At 49.2% G+C, this 17,380-nt stretch overlaps 1 protein-coding gene across 2 annotated transcripts in view; it reads left to right on the top strand.

Annotated features, from left to right (window-relative positions):
- Positions 1-6,470: 6,470 nt before the first annotated feature.
- LOC137435358 (serine/threonine-protein kinase MRCK alpha) overlaps positions 6,471-17,380 on the top strand; it is a 318,221-nt gene continuing 307,311 nt past the window's right edge. For both annotated transcript variants that reach the window (XM_068129069.2, XM_068129068.2), the window contains exon 1: positions 6,471-7,267. In XM_068129069.2, the coding sequence (XP_067985170.1) occupies positions 7,093-7,267 (175 nt within the window). In that variant the 5' untranslated portion in view covers positions 6,471-7,092. The remainder of the gene's footprint in view (positions 7,268-17,380) is intronic.

Genomic DNA, 17,380 nt, shown 5'->3' with positions numbered 1-17,380 from the left:
CTGAGGGATCAGCATCGGAGTTCACTCACTGGCTCAAAACGCTGGAGAATTATTTTGCTGCTCACGAAACAGAGCTCACCGCTGCGATGAAGCTGTCCGTGTTACAGTCGAAGGTCTATCACACCATGTTCCGGAACATAGCTCGATTTGAGACGTACGCTACGGCACTAGCCGAGCTGAAGCGCTTATACGTAAAAACACGGAGCGCTGTGCACGGCCGGCATCAACTCTCCCAGCGGCGACAACAACCATCTGAATCGATCGATCGCTACGCGCAGGAGTTGCGCTACCTGTTGGCGGACTGCGTGCAGGACGTACGGACCCACGAGCAAGTGCAGGACGACTTGCTCCGAGATTCATTCATCTCCGGAATTAGTTCTGGGGTCTTGCGGCTCCGACTCCTGGAGGTCGCGGATCTGACATTTACGGAAGCACTACGGCTGGCGCGCGTATATACAGATGCCCGAGAACAATCCAACACATACGATCACCCACGAGTCGTGGCGGGGGCCTCTCAACTCGCGCGACCGGAGAGGGCTACCGCTGAGGATACGGAGGAGGATCCGACCACCACGGCCGAGACTCCGGGTGCTCCTGAAGCGAACTCCGCTTCCGGCCTCACTGCTGCCGCCGCTGCCGGCCACGGCCTGACCGGTATGCAAAATGTTATTTTTGCGGGAATCGGCAGCACCCTCGCTCTGAATGCCCGGCTCGGGAGGTTACATGCCACCTGTGCTCCACCAAGGGCCATTTTGCAAAGGTCTGCAGGAAGGTCGCTCGGGGCACGCGTCCCCGCGCGACCTTGAATGGGCTCATCGCGGAGCCAACGGATCGAGTGCCGGAGGGGGCGCCTCACTCGGCTTTGATGAGCCGCTCTCCTTCTCGCGGGCCTCTGGCTGCACGCCCGACCTTGGTGAGATACACCGGGCCGCCGAAACAAATGGCACGAACGCGACCGGCCGCAGCGCGACCGACCTTGACTGGTGTTCGAACGCCTACTTCAAACAAGCGACATGCTCCTGCTGTGGAAACTCCTCTCGATGTGCGGCAAATGCAGCACGAATTACATGCACCCACTTTGGCATATGAATCTGCAGACGGCAGAGATCATTCTCACGTGACTCGAGCGCCATCTGACGGCGGCTCTTACGAATTACATGCACTCACTTTGGCATATGAATCTGCAGACGGCAGAGATCTTTCTCACGTAACTCGAGCGCCATCTGGCGGCGGCTCTTACGACCTACACACACCCACTCTAGCAAATGAATCTGCTGATGAGCCAACTGACTTCAATGCTCCTGCTGAGGCCCAACCTGCCGACGCTGCCCGAAGGATTGCAGCCGGCGTGGGATCCACCCGCGAGGCGCGATCTTCTCGCCCGGCCGGTACAATACCTGCCGGTTCTGCCGGCCTTGCGCAGGCCATCATTCCGCTCACGGTCGCGGGCGTTTTTGCGCAAGCTTTGATTGACACGGGGTCCACGGATAGTTTTATCGATCAGCGACTCGTGCATCAACATGGGTGGCCGGTTCTTGGGACAACCCGCCGGATCTTCATGGCCTCTCAGGGACTTCGGTTGAGCACAAAAGGGGCATGTTGATTGAAACTTGTGATAAAGGGACGCACGTTCCCGGACGTGTATCTCATGGTATTACCTGCTTTATGCGCTGACGTTCTGTTAGGACTTGATTTCCTTAAGCGGCATGGACGTTTGGAAATAGACTTCGGTGGGCCGGACACGCTCGCTGTGTGCGCCCTCGCTCAAATGGACATGGAGCCTCTCTCACTGTTCCCCAAGCTGACCACTGATTGTACCCCTGTAGCCGTCAAATCGCGGCGCTACTCTCGCGCGGACGCGCAATTCATTGCGGAAGAAACGGCCCTGCTCTTGAAGGACGGTATCATAGAACACAGTAGGTCACCGTGGCGGGCCCAAGTCTTAGTGGTGCGGAGTGAGGCCCACCGCCAGCGCATGGTAATCGACTATTCGCAGACGATTAATCGTTTTACACAGCTGGATGCCTACCCCTTACCGGGGATGGATGCCCTGGTACGCCAGGTGGCCCTGTATTCCGTTTATAGCACTCTCGATCTGCGTAGTGCGTATCATCAAGTCCCCATCTCTAGGGCTGATCGCGTCTTTACAGCCTTTGAATCAGGTCAGCGGTTGTACCAGTTCATGCGACTTCCCTTTGGGGGTAACTAACGGAGTCGCTTGTTTTCAGAGGGCTATGGATGACCTCGTTGCGAAGGAGAATTTGACCGATGTCTTTGTCTATCTGGACAATCTTATGGTTTGTGGGTATGACCAGTAGCATCACGACGCTAATCTGAAACGCTTCCTCGAGGTCGCGCGGAAATATCGCCTAACCATGAATGCGGCTAAGTGTCGATACTCTCTATGCACGGTAGACCTTTTGGGGTACACCGTGACCCATGGCTCCGTCTCTCCGGATAAGGAGCATCTGCGCCCTTTGCTCGATATGGCTCCGCCTAGCGATCGGGCTTCGCTGAAACGCGCTCTAGGGCTGTTCGCCCACTATTCAAAGTGGGTGCAAAATTTCTCCACGTAGCTCCGCCCCCTCGTGGCCTGCGACACTTTCCCCATGGGCCCGGCCGCCCTGGCGGCCTTCGAGGGCCTTAAAGTCGACATCGCTGGCGCCGCTGTCACGACGATTGACGAGAGTGCCTCTTTCGTTTTGGAGAGTGATGCCTCAGATCATGCGATAGCGGCGACTCTCTCCCAAGGGGGCCGCCCTGTGGCTTTCTTCTCGCGGACTCTCACCTCCGCCGAGCGGAGGCATTCGTCTGTCGAAAAGGAAGCGTACGCGATCATCGAATCAATTCGGCGATGGCGGCCGTATCTGCTTGGGCGGTGTTTCCAAATCGTCACGGACCAACAGAGCGTTGTGTTTATGTACGACACCTTACATGCTCAGCGCATTAAGAATGAGAAAATCACCCGTTGGCGTATCGAACTCGCCGACTTCTGCTACACCATCAAATACCGCCCGGGGAAGGATAACCTGGTCGCTGACGCCTTATTGAGGCCGGCCACTTGCGCGGGGGTTGTAACTTTGGAGGGGCTGCGCACTTTGCACGGCACTATGTGTCATCCCGGGGTAACGCGCTTCGCGCATTTTGTGTGCGAGGGCAATCTGCCGTACTCGATTGAGGACATCCGCCGCATCTGCCGTGATTGCGCGATCTGTGCGGAACTCAAACCGCGTTTTTATAACCCTCCTATGGGGACACTCGTTAGGGCTACTAGACCGTGGGAGCGCTTGGCGATGGACTTCAAAGGGCCGCTGCCAATGTCGAGCAACTCTCGCTATCTGCTCACTATCGTCGATGAGTATTCACGATTCCCCTTTGCTTACACGTGCGTGCGGGGATATGTCGGCTGCCACGGTTATTCGGTGCCTGCAGAATTTGTTTTCTATGTTCGGGTATCCGGCCTACGTGCATACCGATCGGGGAGCGGTGTTCCTGTCCCAGGAGGTGAGGGGCTACTTGCTCCAGCATAATGTCGCTTTGAGCTACACCACCCCGTACCGGCCCCAAGCGAATGGGCAGATCGAACGCTTTAATGGGATTATATGGAGGGCCGTCATGCTGAGCCTCCGGACCCTCGGCCGAGGCCTCGATAAATGGGCGTGGTCGCTACCTGCCACTCTAAACTCGATCCGGGCTCTCCTATGTACCGCCACCAACCAGACTCCTCACGAACGACTGTTCCACCACCCTAGAGGCTCCGGCAGTATCCAATATTTACCCAGCTGGCTCGCTGAACCGGGGCCCGCCTATCTCAAACGAGCGGTTCGCGCTAGCAAGTACGACCCCCTTGTTGACAAGGTGCAGGTCCTCCAGGCTAATCCCGAGCATGCTCGCGTGTTAACGGCGGATGGCCGCGAGTCTACTGTCTCCGTATGCCATCTCGCCCCATGTGGGGACGACGACAGGGATATCGACGAACCCGTCTACGAGTCTATGGACTCTACCGAAGCTTCCCCTATGGAACTACCACCGTTACTTCCGTCGTTCCCCACTCCCGTGCCCGAAGGCGCTGGGGCGCCCCCTCCGACTCCCACCTCCGGCGGCTATTCCGACGCGGGGGACTCCGGGCTTGGGGACGCCGTGCCTGGTAGATTCCGAACACGAACTGGCAGGGAAGTTCGCCACCCCGACCGCGACGGGTGGACCGACTGACGTGGATTGACGTGACCCATTCGATTATTGCTGATGCTTGCTTGCAACCTGCCGAGCGGCAGAGTTCTAACGGCGGGGAGAATGTAGTGAAATTATACCAAGGTGAACCCAGGGTGTGCTCGCTTCAAAAGGGGCGTCTATAAGACCCGGGACAACTGGGGCGCACGGACACTCCAGCGGGACTCACTGTGACATAGTCCTGTAGTTTGAATGGTATGTACGCCCCTAAATGCTGCGCTGACTGTCCTCTCGATTGGACCATTGCCATATTGAATCGACCATTGCTCATGAAATACTCTGATTTTAATGCCTGTTGCATGAATGTATTTTTACAGGATGTACTTCAGATCTAAATGATATTAAACCTACCCAGAGGTCAAGTCGTGTCTGAGCTTGATTTTCACGACAGGAGTATCCTGCGTCGGAGTCGTGACTCGTCCAGGATTGTGCCCAATATCTTCTTATTATAATAGAGCAAACGTATATGGTTATGTATGTTGCTATGTTTGTATGTTTATATGCGACAAAAACGTCTTCTTCTTCTTCTTCAAATAAAATTACCACCCTCTTAATTAACCCTCTTAATTGCGTTAAGACTGCTGAGACCCCTCAGACCTTTGATGACCCTTTAATTCCACCAAGACCCCTGAAGACCCAAAATACACTGAAGACCCCCAAAGACCCAAAATACCCTTCAAGGCCCTGAGGCTCAAAAATACCCTGAATACCCAAAGACCGAAAACACCCCGAAGACCCAGAACACCCCGAAGACCCAAAACACCCCGAAGACCCAAAACACCCCGAAAGGGGTTTTAGAAGATCTAAAAGACCCTGAAGACCCAAAACACCATGAAACCCAAAAGACACCGAAATGGTCAAAGATGCCTGCCCTTTTGAAACGACGTGTGGTGAGGCGCGCGGAGCGCGCCGAGTCACGCTAGTCTGAGGAAATCTGAAGATGCAAAATGAGGGGTATGCTTCTTCTTCATATTTCCTCTGCTCGAAACGAGCCAAATGTGGCACAGCGAATCGGCTGATCATAGCACCCCAAAACCCCAAAACCCTAAAACAATAAAACACCCCGAAGACCCAAAACACCCCGAAGCCCCAAAGACCCCGAAATCCAAAGTACCCGGAAGACCAAAAACACCCTGAAGACCCAAAACACCCCGAAGACCCTTAAAGACCAAGAAGAACCAAAAGAACCCGAAGACCCAAAATACACCCAAGACCCTTGAGACCCAAAAGCCTCTGAAGACACCAAAGACCCTGAAGACCCAAAACACCTCAAAGACCCAAAATACCCTTAAAGGCCCAGAGGATCTAAAAGACCCTGAAGACCCAAAACACCATGAAACCCAAAAGACACCGAAATGCTTAAAGATGCCTGCCCTTTTGAAACGACGTGTGGTGAGGCGCGCGGAGCGCGCCGAGTTCCGCTAGTCTGAGGAAATCTGAAGATGCAAAATGAGTGGTATGCTTCTTCTTCATATTTCCTCTGCTCAAAACGAGCCGAATCTGGCACAGCGAATCGGCTGATCATAGCACCCCAAAACCCCAAAACCCCAAAACACCCCGAAGACCCAAAACACCCCGAAGCCCCAAAACACCCCGAAGACCCAAAAGACCCCGAAATCCAAAGTACCCGGAAGACCAAAAACACCCTGAAGACCCAAAACACCCCGAAGACCCTTAAAGACCAAGAAGAACCAAAAGAACCCGAAGACCCAAAATACACCGAAGACCCTTAAGACCCAAAAGCCTCTGAAGACACCAAAGACCCTGAAGACTCAAAACACCTCAAAGACCCAAAATACCCTTAAAGGCCCAGAGGATCTAAAAGACCCTGAAGACCCAAAACACCATGAAACCCAAAAGACACCGAAATGGTCAAAGATGCCTGCCCTTTTGAAACGCCGTGTGGTGAGGCGCGCGGAGCACGCCGAGTCACGCTAGTCTGAGGAAATCTGAAGATGCAAAATGAGTGGTATGCTTCTTCTTCATATTTCCTCTGCTCGAAACGAGGCGAATCTGGCACAGCGAATCGGCTGATCATAGCACCGCGATGAAGCTGCGACTTTCTAACCGCAATGAGGTATCGGCGTACAATGACCGATTCCTTTCGAAAAACGCATTAAAAGCAAGCTGTCATGGAGGTAACCGATTTTGATCATTGAATAAGTTTGAATAATTAAGAAAATAATTGTAATCATCATCGCGTTCACTCCTCCCATCGCTTCCTGCACGCTCTCTTGTTTGCGCATGCGCACAGCGCTTTCTCGTGGTGGCCATTTTCAGAGCCGGGACCCGGGACGGGGATCAAAGTCGTTGAGGATAGGGAGCTAAGGGGAAGTGGTGGTTTTGTTGCGGTGTGAGGAAAGTCAAAGAAAGAACTGTTTCATCACGGCAATACTCGTCGTTGGCGGAAGTCACAGAGGGAAAGGACAATTGGTGGTGGGAGGAGGGGAAACGGGTTGGAATTGCTGGAGAAGTGTTTCGGTAATCGGCGCTGAGGAGACAGGGCGGAATCTGCCGGCCTCGTACTCTCTCATTTCGGCCTAAAAGGTGCACCTGATGATGTGATCCGATCGAAGGTTCGAATCGATAAAGAGTTCATGCGGTGGTCGGAAGAGGAGAACAGGCCGCGGCCGGGAATGAGGAGGCTGCGGGTTTTCGTGTCTGTCTCTTTCTTGCCGTTCGTCGAGCAATGACATAGAGAGGACCTTCCGAAGCAGCAGCCGTCGGGCGAGGAGGGTCTCCTGCTCATCTTCTTCCGACTTCAAAGCCACTTCCGTCCACTGCCTGTACCCTCCCGGCTTTGCCTCCCACCCCCCACATTCGAACCTGCGGCGAAACGCCGCGACCGTGGACCCCTCAGTCATGTCGGCCGAAGTCCGTCTGCGGATGCTGGACGAGCTGGTGTTGGCCGGTCCTCGGCACAATGACGAGGCCATGAGCGTGGAGAGCCTGCTGGACGTGCTCATGTGCCTTTTCGATGAATGCACGAGCTCGGCAATTCGTCGGGAGAAAAACGTTTCTGAATTCCGCGAGTGGGGTGAGGCAGCATCATCTCCGGTCGTTTTCCTTCTCCCGGCCATGATTCTTCTTCTTCAGTCTCTTCTTCTGTCTCCTCTTCCTCTTCCCTTTCCTCACATATTGCTTTGCTGTGCACAGCACCTGTCACCTGTGACACTTCTTCTTCAGTCTCTTCTTCTGTCTACTCTTCCTCTTCCCTTTCCTCACTCATATATTGCTTTGCTGTGCACAGCACCTGTCACCTGTGACACTTCTTCAGTCTCTTCTTTTCCCAATCTTCTGCTGTCTCCTCGTCCTCTTCTTCCCTTTCCTCACATATTGCTTTGCTGTACACAGCACCTATGACACTTCTTCCTATTCAGTCTCTTCTTCTTCTCCCAATCTTCCACTGTCTCTTCCTCTTCTTCCCTTTCCTCACATATTGCTTTGCTGTACACAGCACCTATGACACTTCTTCCTCTTCAGTCTTCAGTCTCTTCTTCTTCTCCCAATCTTCCACTGTCTCTTCCTCTTCTTCCCTTTCCTCACATATTGCTCTGCTGTACACAGCACCTATGACGCTTCTTCCTCTTCGGTCTTCAGTCTCTTCTTCTTCTCCCAATCTTCCACTCTCTTCCTCTTCTTCCCTTTCCTCACATATTGCTTTGCTGTACACAGCACCTATGACACTTCTTCCTCTTCAGTCTTCAGTCTCTTCTTCTTCTCCCAATCTTCCACTGTCTCTTCCTCTTCTTCCCTTTCCTCACATATTGCTTTGCTGTACACAGCACCTATGACACTCTTCTTCAGTCTCTTCTCCAAAGCTTCTTCTGTCTGCTCTTCCTCTTCTTCCCTTTCCCCACATATTGCTTTGCTGTGCACAGCACCTTTTGAATGCCCGTGTTTGCGTGTTAATCCTCCTGTTTGTGTCCGTGCGCTCGTTGATTCATCACCAAACGTGACGTATGTAGCTCGTTGGGTGATCCCTCTCCTAGTGGTCGTGTTTTGTTGTATAGCACGTTGACCCCAGAGACCCAGGGTGCTGCATCATCGTTGACTTTTGCAACCCTGTCGGTTTCGTGTTTGTGAATATGGGGATAGAGGGGTACATTGACTCTGACATGACTTGTAGGAAGCTTTGCTATAGATGTGTGATTGTATACATTTGTCGTGACTAGTACGGGAGCGGCAGGATGGCTCACGTTATTGACCTTTGTGGGGTATATAGATTACAGTAGATCTGGGCTCTAAACGCCATAAGCTACTAATCCACGTTAACACGTTTGTTTAAGGAGGAAACCCTGTTGGGGATGAAGCCACTGCAACCTCCATGTGTGTGACCCTTAGCCCTCCTGTCAAGTTTGGTTGAGATTGGATGGGTAACGACCGAATGTGTCGTGCTAGTCAGACACTCCAAATTGTGTATTTTAGTATGTTAGTGACGTCTGAGGAAGTTTCATCAAAAAGGTGAATATGCTGACCGTGTTTGTTCATTTTTCATCTCCAACCCCCACCATTCACAAACTTGTGTACCGAGAAATAAAACAACACCCTGGTAAAGTCTCTGTGCCCATCCTCCTCTTCTACCCACTGCCCCATGAACCCCGCCCTCCCTTGTACATTTAACTCGCCTTGTGCCGACAGTGTAGGCCTATCCTATGTCCAGGTTGCTTGTGTATCCCTGTACAGCTGTGCTGCTGTTCGTGTGAGCCTTATGAGCATATTTTCACCTTTCTTTACCTCGTGCTGTTTTATTTTGACTCCCACACACAGAGACCCCCCATGGCCATTCCTGGACTTTGCACTTGGGGTTTAAAAAAAAATCTGGATGCTTTGAAATGTTTGCAGAAGCGTCAACACGTGCACCCCTGGTCGCCCAAGCGTTTTGGTTGTTCGTGAAAGACATCAGTGTTTAATTGGCCTTTACCAGTACTCTACATCACCTGGTGTTGGCCTAATGGTTAGGGTGGCGGGTTTGGGATCCTAAGGTCCTGAGTTCGAATCCCGTTGAATTAATGCCAGGTGGGATTGACTCAGGCTGTCATCCTTCCGAGGTTGGCAAAATGAGTACCAGATAACTGGTTATAGAGAGGCATTGCATCAGCGACACACGCCCCCACAGAAAAATGATGCAACCAGCAGCCGGGTGGCTGCACACGAACCACCCACCACCACAACCTGTACTCGATCCATAATCATTTGAATGCGCTTTGATTTTCCGATCGACCGGTGTGTTCTGCACTTGCTGATGCCGACGCTCCCGGCCTTTGTGCAAACACTCGATTCGATGATGCCCATGTGTTCATGAAGCTGCTCGCATTGTGAGGAAAATGTCCAGTTGGACCAATGAAAGCTCGTATCCATGTGTCCTGCTTTTGGGGAGTCCTTGTAAACAGTTGCTCGATTGTTAATTTGATGGGTGGGTTGATTGTCGAGCAATATGTGACGTTTTTGCTTTCCAAGTTGTCGATAAAGTTTGTAATCGATAAATCATTCGGCGGTATCTCCTGGAACCAGCAAATTGTAGTACGTCTTTTTTTTAATTTTTGAAAGTAAAATACTCCCTATGTTTTCGAAAGGTGAATTATATATTAAGAATCTTTTGCAAAGGTAAAAAATGTCGCCTTTTTTTTTTTGTTAGAGGCTGCTTCGCAATTATAATATATATTAGGACTATCGGTCTTCTGCCTCGTGCCTGCTGCAACAGCCATACATACATACGTTTCATTGAAAAAACCTAAACAAACAAAAAAAAAAACTAAACTCTGCGGCAGCACGTGACGTGGAATGTACCAAAGGAATATTGTAATGGGGCTGACATTCCATTTTTGTGTACATGTTGAGAGGATCTTTATTGTATTTTCTCTCTGTTGTTTGTACGCACAACCCGTTGAGATTGCAGTCGACTCGCATTAACGGCTAGGTTTGGCTGTTTTCTACTGGCTTCTGTCCGAACGCTTTCCTGTGTGGCAGCAAAGTAAATGGAGCATACAAGTCGTCCAGCCACACCCTGGCAATGCATTGGGCCAGGGATCCTAACTCCGCTTGAATAACTCCCTCAAATTCTGTCTTTAATAAGAGGTCAAACTTTTGCCTTGATCACCAAGTGCTCTATTTCTCTTTCTCTACTTGCTGCATCCTGTAATGTTATTTATCCTTTTGATGTTTGTTGGAAGCACATAACTTGGAACCACATCAGATACTTTGTTGTTTGTTTGTTGCGGCAGGTTAACCTTTTTTTTTTCTTTTTTCAACCAACACACTTTAATTATTTTTCAAGCTGTTACAATACGGTATAAATCATTTGATTTTCATTGTAGCTGACCTGTGTGTGCATTGTATTAAATTAGGACAGGAAGTTTGTGTTCAACATCTTAAACATTTAACAACCCAAAATTATGTTCAAAACTGCACTTCCTTGGTATAATGAACTCCTCTTGCTTTTGAAGGCTCGTGTCAAAAAGGGTGAACCCAACCCTACATTGGCTCCGATGAAGGGTGAACTCCCGAAACATCAGCAGCTTATCACCTGCCATGGTTGGCGGCATACCCCGATCAACGTTATTTTTATTTCATTCGAGCATATCACATTAAGCAGTTTTAAGAGTAGTTATCTGGTTCCGTCAAGTTGTGTTAGACTTCTGGTGACGTCAATGATAAGATGTCTCCAAACATCCTGATCCTGCACTGCTTCTTGAAGCTTTGGGCAGAGAGAGCTTGGTTACAGCCTTTACCCATCCCTTCAGCATATACAAGGTCTGCTTCTTCCTCCTCTTTTCCTCTCAACCATACCCTGCATGGTTGACTTCTCTTGACTTTTGTTTTCTGCACGCAGGGTGTTTCCAAAGTAGGACAGTTTCTGTTTTAGCATCATAGCATCTAATGTGTATTGTGGTCTAAATTCTTCAAGCACTGATTTGTTTGTTCTTCTGGCGATTCATGGAATTTTTAATGTTCGTCTCCAGAACCACATTTCAAAGCTTTCAATCTTCCTCTTTCTTTTTCACTGTGCACGACTCACATCCATACATTCCAACTGAAAATACCAGAGCATTCACCAGCCTACCCTTAGTTTGTATTGTCACGTCTTTGTCGATTTGACCAGAGTCGGTGGTGTAATGGTTGGAGCATCTGCTCCGAGTCTGGGAGGTTGGCAGTTCAAACCCCAGCTGAGTCTGACCAAACACTTGCATGTGCAGCTTCGATCATTATTTTGACGTTGCTAGTACCCAGAGTACCCTGGGAAGTGACGGAACATCACCCAAGTTCAATGGCTGTTTGTCTCATCTAACAGGCTTAAGTTGTCGTAAGTTGTCATGTGTGTCTGTGTCTCTAAATCTGTGTGTCAGTTCCACTGTGTGCCTTAGATTATGTAAAAAAGTAAATAAATAAAAGAAGTAATCCTGACGTACAGTCACGTGAAAAAGTAAGTACACCCCATGTAAAGTTTTGACTTTTTCAACATATTTCAACATATAGCTATTTGATCTTCATTTCAACAATATTGACAGATAATGGTGATATAATATAACAAATATCATGAAACATTTACATTTTGTAGTCCATTGTATAATTTAAATAAACATAAATGCAAATTTCGCATGTGGGAAAAGTAAGTACACCCATACATTTATCACTACTTCAAATACCTAAAATTGGAATCAGGTGCACCAGCTCAGCTGCAAATGATTAGAACATCGTTAGAGAGGATCTTGGAGGAACCTGTCTTATTTAAACCTCAGACATTTAGTTTGGTTTGCTCTTTGTTGTTGAAGTGTGCGGCGTCACAATGCCGAGATCAAAAGAGCTCTGAGGCCTTCAGAAAGAAGGTTATAGATGCCTACGTGTCTGGGAAGGGATATAAAAAGATCTCCAAACAATTTGAAATCAATCATTCGACTGTCCGGAAGATCATCTACAAGTGGAGAAGATTCCAAACAACTGCCAACTTGTTCAGGTCAGGCCACCCCAGCAAGATCAGCCCGAGAGCAGACCGCAAGATGCTGAAAGAAGTCTCAAAGAACCCCAGAATGTCATCACGGGACCTGCAGGTAGCTCTTGCCACTGTTGATGTCAAAGTGCACGAGTCTACCATTAGAAAGAGGCTGCACAAATTTGATCTATATGGGAGGTGTGCCAGGAGGAAACCTTTGCTGTCCAGAAAGAACATCAAGGCAAGATTAAAGTTTGCAAATGACGACCTAGGCAAAGACCAGCACTTCTGGAACAATGTGCTCTGGACAGATGAGTCAAAGATAGAGTAGAGCTATTTGGCCACAGTACCAGAAGACATGTTTGGCGATTACCAAAGACAGCATTTGACCACAAGAACCTGAAACCAACTGTAAAGCATGGTGGTGGAAATATTATGGTTTGGGGCAGCTTTGCTGCATCAGGGCCTGGGAAGCTCACCATCATGGAATCCACTATGAATTCTTCATTGTACCAGAGGGTGCTTCAGGATAATGTGAGGCCATCTGTCGGAAAGTTGAAGCTCAACCGAAGGTGGGCCTTGCAACATGACAATGACCCTAAACATACCAGTAAATCCACCAAGGAATGGCTGAAAAGAAAGAAATGGAGGGTTCTGGAATGGCCAAGTCAAAGCCCGGATCTAAATCCCATCGAGATGTTGTGGGGGGGATTTGAAACGAGCTGTGCATACAAGAAACCCCTCAAACATCACACAGCTGAAAGAATTCTGCATGGAGGAGTGGGCAAAAATTTCTCCCAGTCGATGTCAGAGACTGGTAGACAGTTATAAGAAACGCCTACTTGAGGTTGTTTCTGCCAAAGGGGGCAATACCACCTATTAGAGCCAAGGGTGTACTTACTTTTTCCACATGTGAAATTTGCATTTATGTTTATTTAAATTATACAATGGACTACAAAATGTAAATGTTTCATGATATTTGTTATATTATATCACCTTTATCTATCAATATTGTTGAAATGAAGATCAAATAGCTGTATGTTGAAATATGTTGAAAAAGTCAAAACTTTACATGGGGTGTACTTACTTTTTCATGTGACTGTAGATGTTCTCCCCAACGCTAACCTTCTTTTATTTTTCTCTTCCACATTCCCTACTTACTTTAATCTTAGAACCCAGGAAGATGAACCTTTCCACTATTTTGACGTGATCCTCTCCCGATCTCACTTGACGAGATGTACATGTATATATATATTTATTTATTCATCTCTTGATGAGATGTATATGTATTTTATGATCTGGTGTGTTTTGTTGGTGAGTGGTGAAGGGTATAAAGGTGGGTGTTTGTGTGTTCCACCATGTTTGTTTGGTGCTGTGGATTCTGGAAGTGGAGGTGATTTTGTTGTTGTAGTCTGCGTTCGCACTCCCTGGGGGTGGGGGTATGTACGCATCCAGGTGTAGTTGCTGCACGTGGAGGTGTATGTGCCCCTGCTGGCCCACCTTAGCTGACCGTATCGAGGTTGAAGGGCCGAAACGGGATGATGGTGAGGACCTCGACTGAGGACCCGGTCAGTGCGGCACACTTATGACCAGGTGTGTTTTGAACTTACATATACACATGTACACATATACAGAGTCTAGGCTCGTGTAAGAGCTAACACATGAAACATGAAAACATGCATGGACACATAAAACCTACAATAAAGGGAGCGGGAAATAAGAGGTGGAGGGAGAGGGAAGCGCACAAGCACAATAACAGTAGAGAACAGGGACGTCGGTAGATCTGTGGAAGGGAGATGGAGGAGGGAGGAGGGGGGAGGGGGGAGAGGGGTACATGGTATAAAGCAAATGACCACTACCTGGAATGAAGTTGGAGATTGAAAGAGGCGGATTGGGGGTGTTTTAATGGGGGTAGAAAAGATCAAGGTTTTGGATGGGGGACGATGAGAGACGGTGGTGAACAGCTGTTTTAAAGATCTGAAGGGAGTGTGGGAATTTGTTCCAGAAGTGATAAAAAAAGAGGAATGAAAGAGTGAAGGTGGGCCGAGAGTCTTGATTTTGGTAGTTTCACCAGAAGAGGGTTTCTGGCTGATCTTGTGCGTCCCGAAGGAATATTCGGGGGACTGAGCACAGACAGAGCATGGGGAGCTCGGCCGGAGAGGAGTCGGTCGAAGTCAAAGACCACCAACCTGCTTGCGGTGAGCGAGTGAAAGACCCTCAGAATCGGCTTCATCGCAGGAGATTCCAATGATTCTGAATGCTTTGGTTTCAACAGCGTGAAACTGAGCTAGGTGTGAGGCCAGGAGCACGAGCCCAGAAGGGACAGCAGTATTCTATGAAGCTGTGGATGAAAGCTTTGTATGTGTGAGGAGCTCAGAGGTGCCCATGAAGGATTTTTTTTTTTTTTTTTTTTTTGTATACAGAATCGAGGCTCGTGAAAGAGCTAACATTTATCACACAAACAAATCAAACAGACAAACAAAATATATAAAAAGAGGGAGCGGTAGACAAGATGGGGAAAGAAGGGGAAGCACACAAACACAACATTTGAGAGCAGGGACATCGGGAGATGTGTGGGAGGGAGAGTGCTTGGGGGAAAGGGGTGTGTGGGGGGGGGGGGGGGGGTGGGAGAAGTATAAAACACAGGGACTTCCAGGAAAGAAGTTGGTATTTCAAAAAAGTGGATTTGGGGTGAAATTAGCGGGGGTAGAAAATATCAAGGTTTTGGATGGGGGAAGATAAGAGATGGTGGTGAACAGCTGTTTTAAAGACCTGGGGCGAGGAGTGGGATTGAAGAGAGTGAGGGAGTTTGTTCCAGAGGCGGGAGAAAAGAGGAATGAAGGAGTGAAGGTGAGCAGAGAGTCTTGATTTTGGCAGTTTAACCATAAGTGTTGCAGGCAGATCTTGTGCGACCTGTAGGAATATTTGGGGGACAGAGCCCAGAGAGAGCTGGGGGGTGGGTGGGGGGGGGGGGCGCAAGGCCGGAGAGGAGTCGGTAGAAGACGGAAAGACCACCAACCTGCCTGCGGTGAGTGAGTGAAAGGCCCTTGGCGTTAGCGTCATCTTGGGAGATTCCAATGATTCTGAACGCTTTGGTTTCAACAGCGTGAAGACGAGTTAGGTGTGAGGCAGGAGCACCAGCCAGAGGACTTCAAACTTTGCATGATGGGGGATGCTCAATCGGCGACTGGCTTTGGAGGCGAGCTTGGAAATGTGGTTTTCCCAGGAAAGATCATGGCAGATAGTGATATCCAAAAGCTAGAGTGACAGAACTTATTGGAGAGGATTGTTGAGAAAATTATTTTTAGGTTTAAATAAAGACGAGCTTTTTCACTTTCCTCCTTCACTATCTGCAGCAGCATTTTGAAGTTGTCTTTACTTTTTTTTTTTTTTTTTGTATACTGAATCGAGGCTCGTGAAAGAGCTAACATTTATTTCCCAAACAAATCAACCAGACAAACAAAATATACATAAAGAGGGAGTGGAGGACAAGATGGGGAGAGAAGGGGAAGCACACAACCACAACATTTGAGAGCAGGGAGAAGTGTGGGAGGGAGAGGGCTTGGGGGCAGGAGGCATGGGAAGGGGAGGGGGGGGGGGGGAGAGGTATAAAACACAAGGGGACCGAAATTAGCGGAGGTAGAAAAGATCAAGGTTTTGGATGGGGGAGGATAAGAGATGGTGGTGAACAGCTGTTTTAAAGACCTGGAGGGTGGAGTGGGATTGAAGAGAGTGAGGGAGTTTGTTCCAGAGGCGGGAGAAAAGAGGAATGAAGGAGTGAAGGTGAGCAGAAAGTCTTGATTTTGGCAGTTTAACCATAAGAGGGTTGCAGGCAGATCTTGTGTGACCTGTAGGAATATTTGGGGGACAGAGCCCAGAGAGGGCTGGGGGGGCAAGGCCAGAGAGGAGTCGGTAGAAGACGGAAAGACTACCAACCTGCCTGCGGTGAGTGAGTGAAAGGCCCTTGGAGTTAGCTTCATCGCGGGAGATTCCAATGATTCTGAACGCTTTGGTTTCAACAGCGTGAAGACGGGCTAGGTTTGAGGCAGGAGCACCAGACCAGAGGGGAGAGCAGTATTCCATAGAGCTGCGGATGAAAGCCTTGTATGTGGTGAGGAGCTCAGGTGTGCCAAGGAAGGACTTCGCACGACGGAGGATGCCCAGTCGGCGACTGGCTTTGGAGGCCAGATTTGAAATGTGGTTTTCCCAGGAAAGATCATGGCAAATAGTGAGACCCAAAAGCTTGAGTGACAGAACTTCTTGGAGAGGATTATTCAGAAAGTAGATGGGAGGGTTTTCCAGTCGGTCTTTTCGGAGAGACATCGTAAGAGTGTGAGATTTATCAGGATTGAAAGACATGTTCCATTTGTTTGCCCAGTCTGTGATTTTGTCCAGGTCTGCAGAGAGTGAGGAGGCTGCAGACTGCCGATCTGAGGGATGAGGAATGGAGCGACAGAGAGTAGAGTCGTCAGCAAAGAGATAGAGAGGATTTTCAAGAGAGTCAGAGAGATCATTGATGAAGACCAGAAAAAGCACAGGGCCCAGAACACTACCTTGGGGAACTCCAGCCTGAACAGGAAGAGGAGATGAGAGAAACCCATTCAGGGCCACACGTTGACTACGACCAGAGAGGAAGTCCGCCAGCCATGCGTGGAGATTTCCATGGATACCAAAGGAGGAGAGTTTGGTGAGCAGAGCAGGGTGCCAGACCGTATCGAAGGCACGTGAAATGTCAAGGGCGACAGCTCTAATTTCCTGTTTGGTGTTGAGGACCTCCATCCATTGTTGAGAAAGCAGAAGCAGCATGTCCAGAGTAGAGTGACCAGGTCTGAAACCAAATTGATGATCAGAGATCAAGCCATTGGAGAAGAGGAAAGATTTCATATCTGAAGCAATGATGGATTCCATGACTTTGCTGATAATTGGGAGAAGGCTGATTGGTCTGTAGTTGCTGGGATCTGTTTTTGCACCTTTTTTGTGCAAAGCGGTGATGCTGGCTGATTTCCAAGCAGATGGCAGATGACCTTGAGCAAAAGAGAGGGTGAAGAGAACAGAAAAGAGCGGAAGAGAGGGAGTGAAAGAGCGGAAGCACATGATTTTAGGACCCGTGGGCTGATGCCATCAGGACCAGTTGCAGAATCAGAGTCGAGGGTTGACAGAAACTTTTCCACATTGTCAGGAGGAAAGGACACAGAATCCAGGAGCAGCTGGGTACGACTG

Source organism: Myxine glutinosa, chromosome 9 (genome assembly GCF_964187855.1).
Source record: "Myxine glutinosa chromosome 9, kmMyxGlut1.1, whole genome shotgun sequence".
Lineage (NCBI taxonomy): Eukaryota > Metazoa > Chordata > Myxini > Myxiniformes > Myxinidae > Myxine > Myxine glutinosa.
Note: the sequence above shows the minus strand (reverse complement) of the source record. Positions and strands in the feature narration are given on the sequence as shown.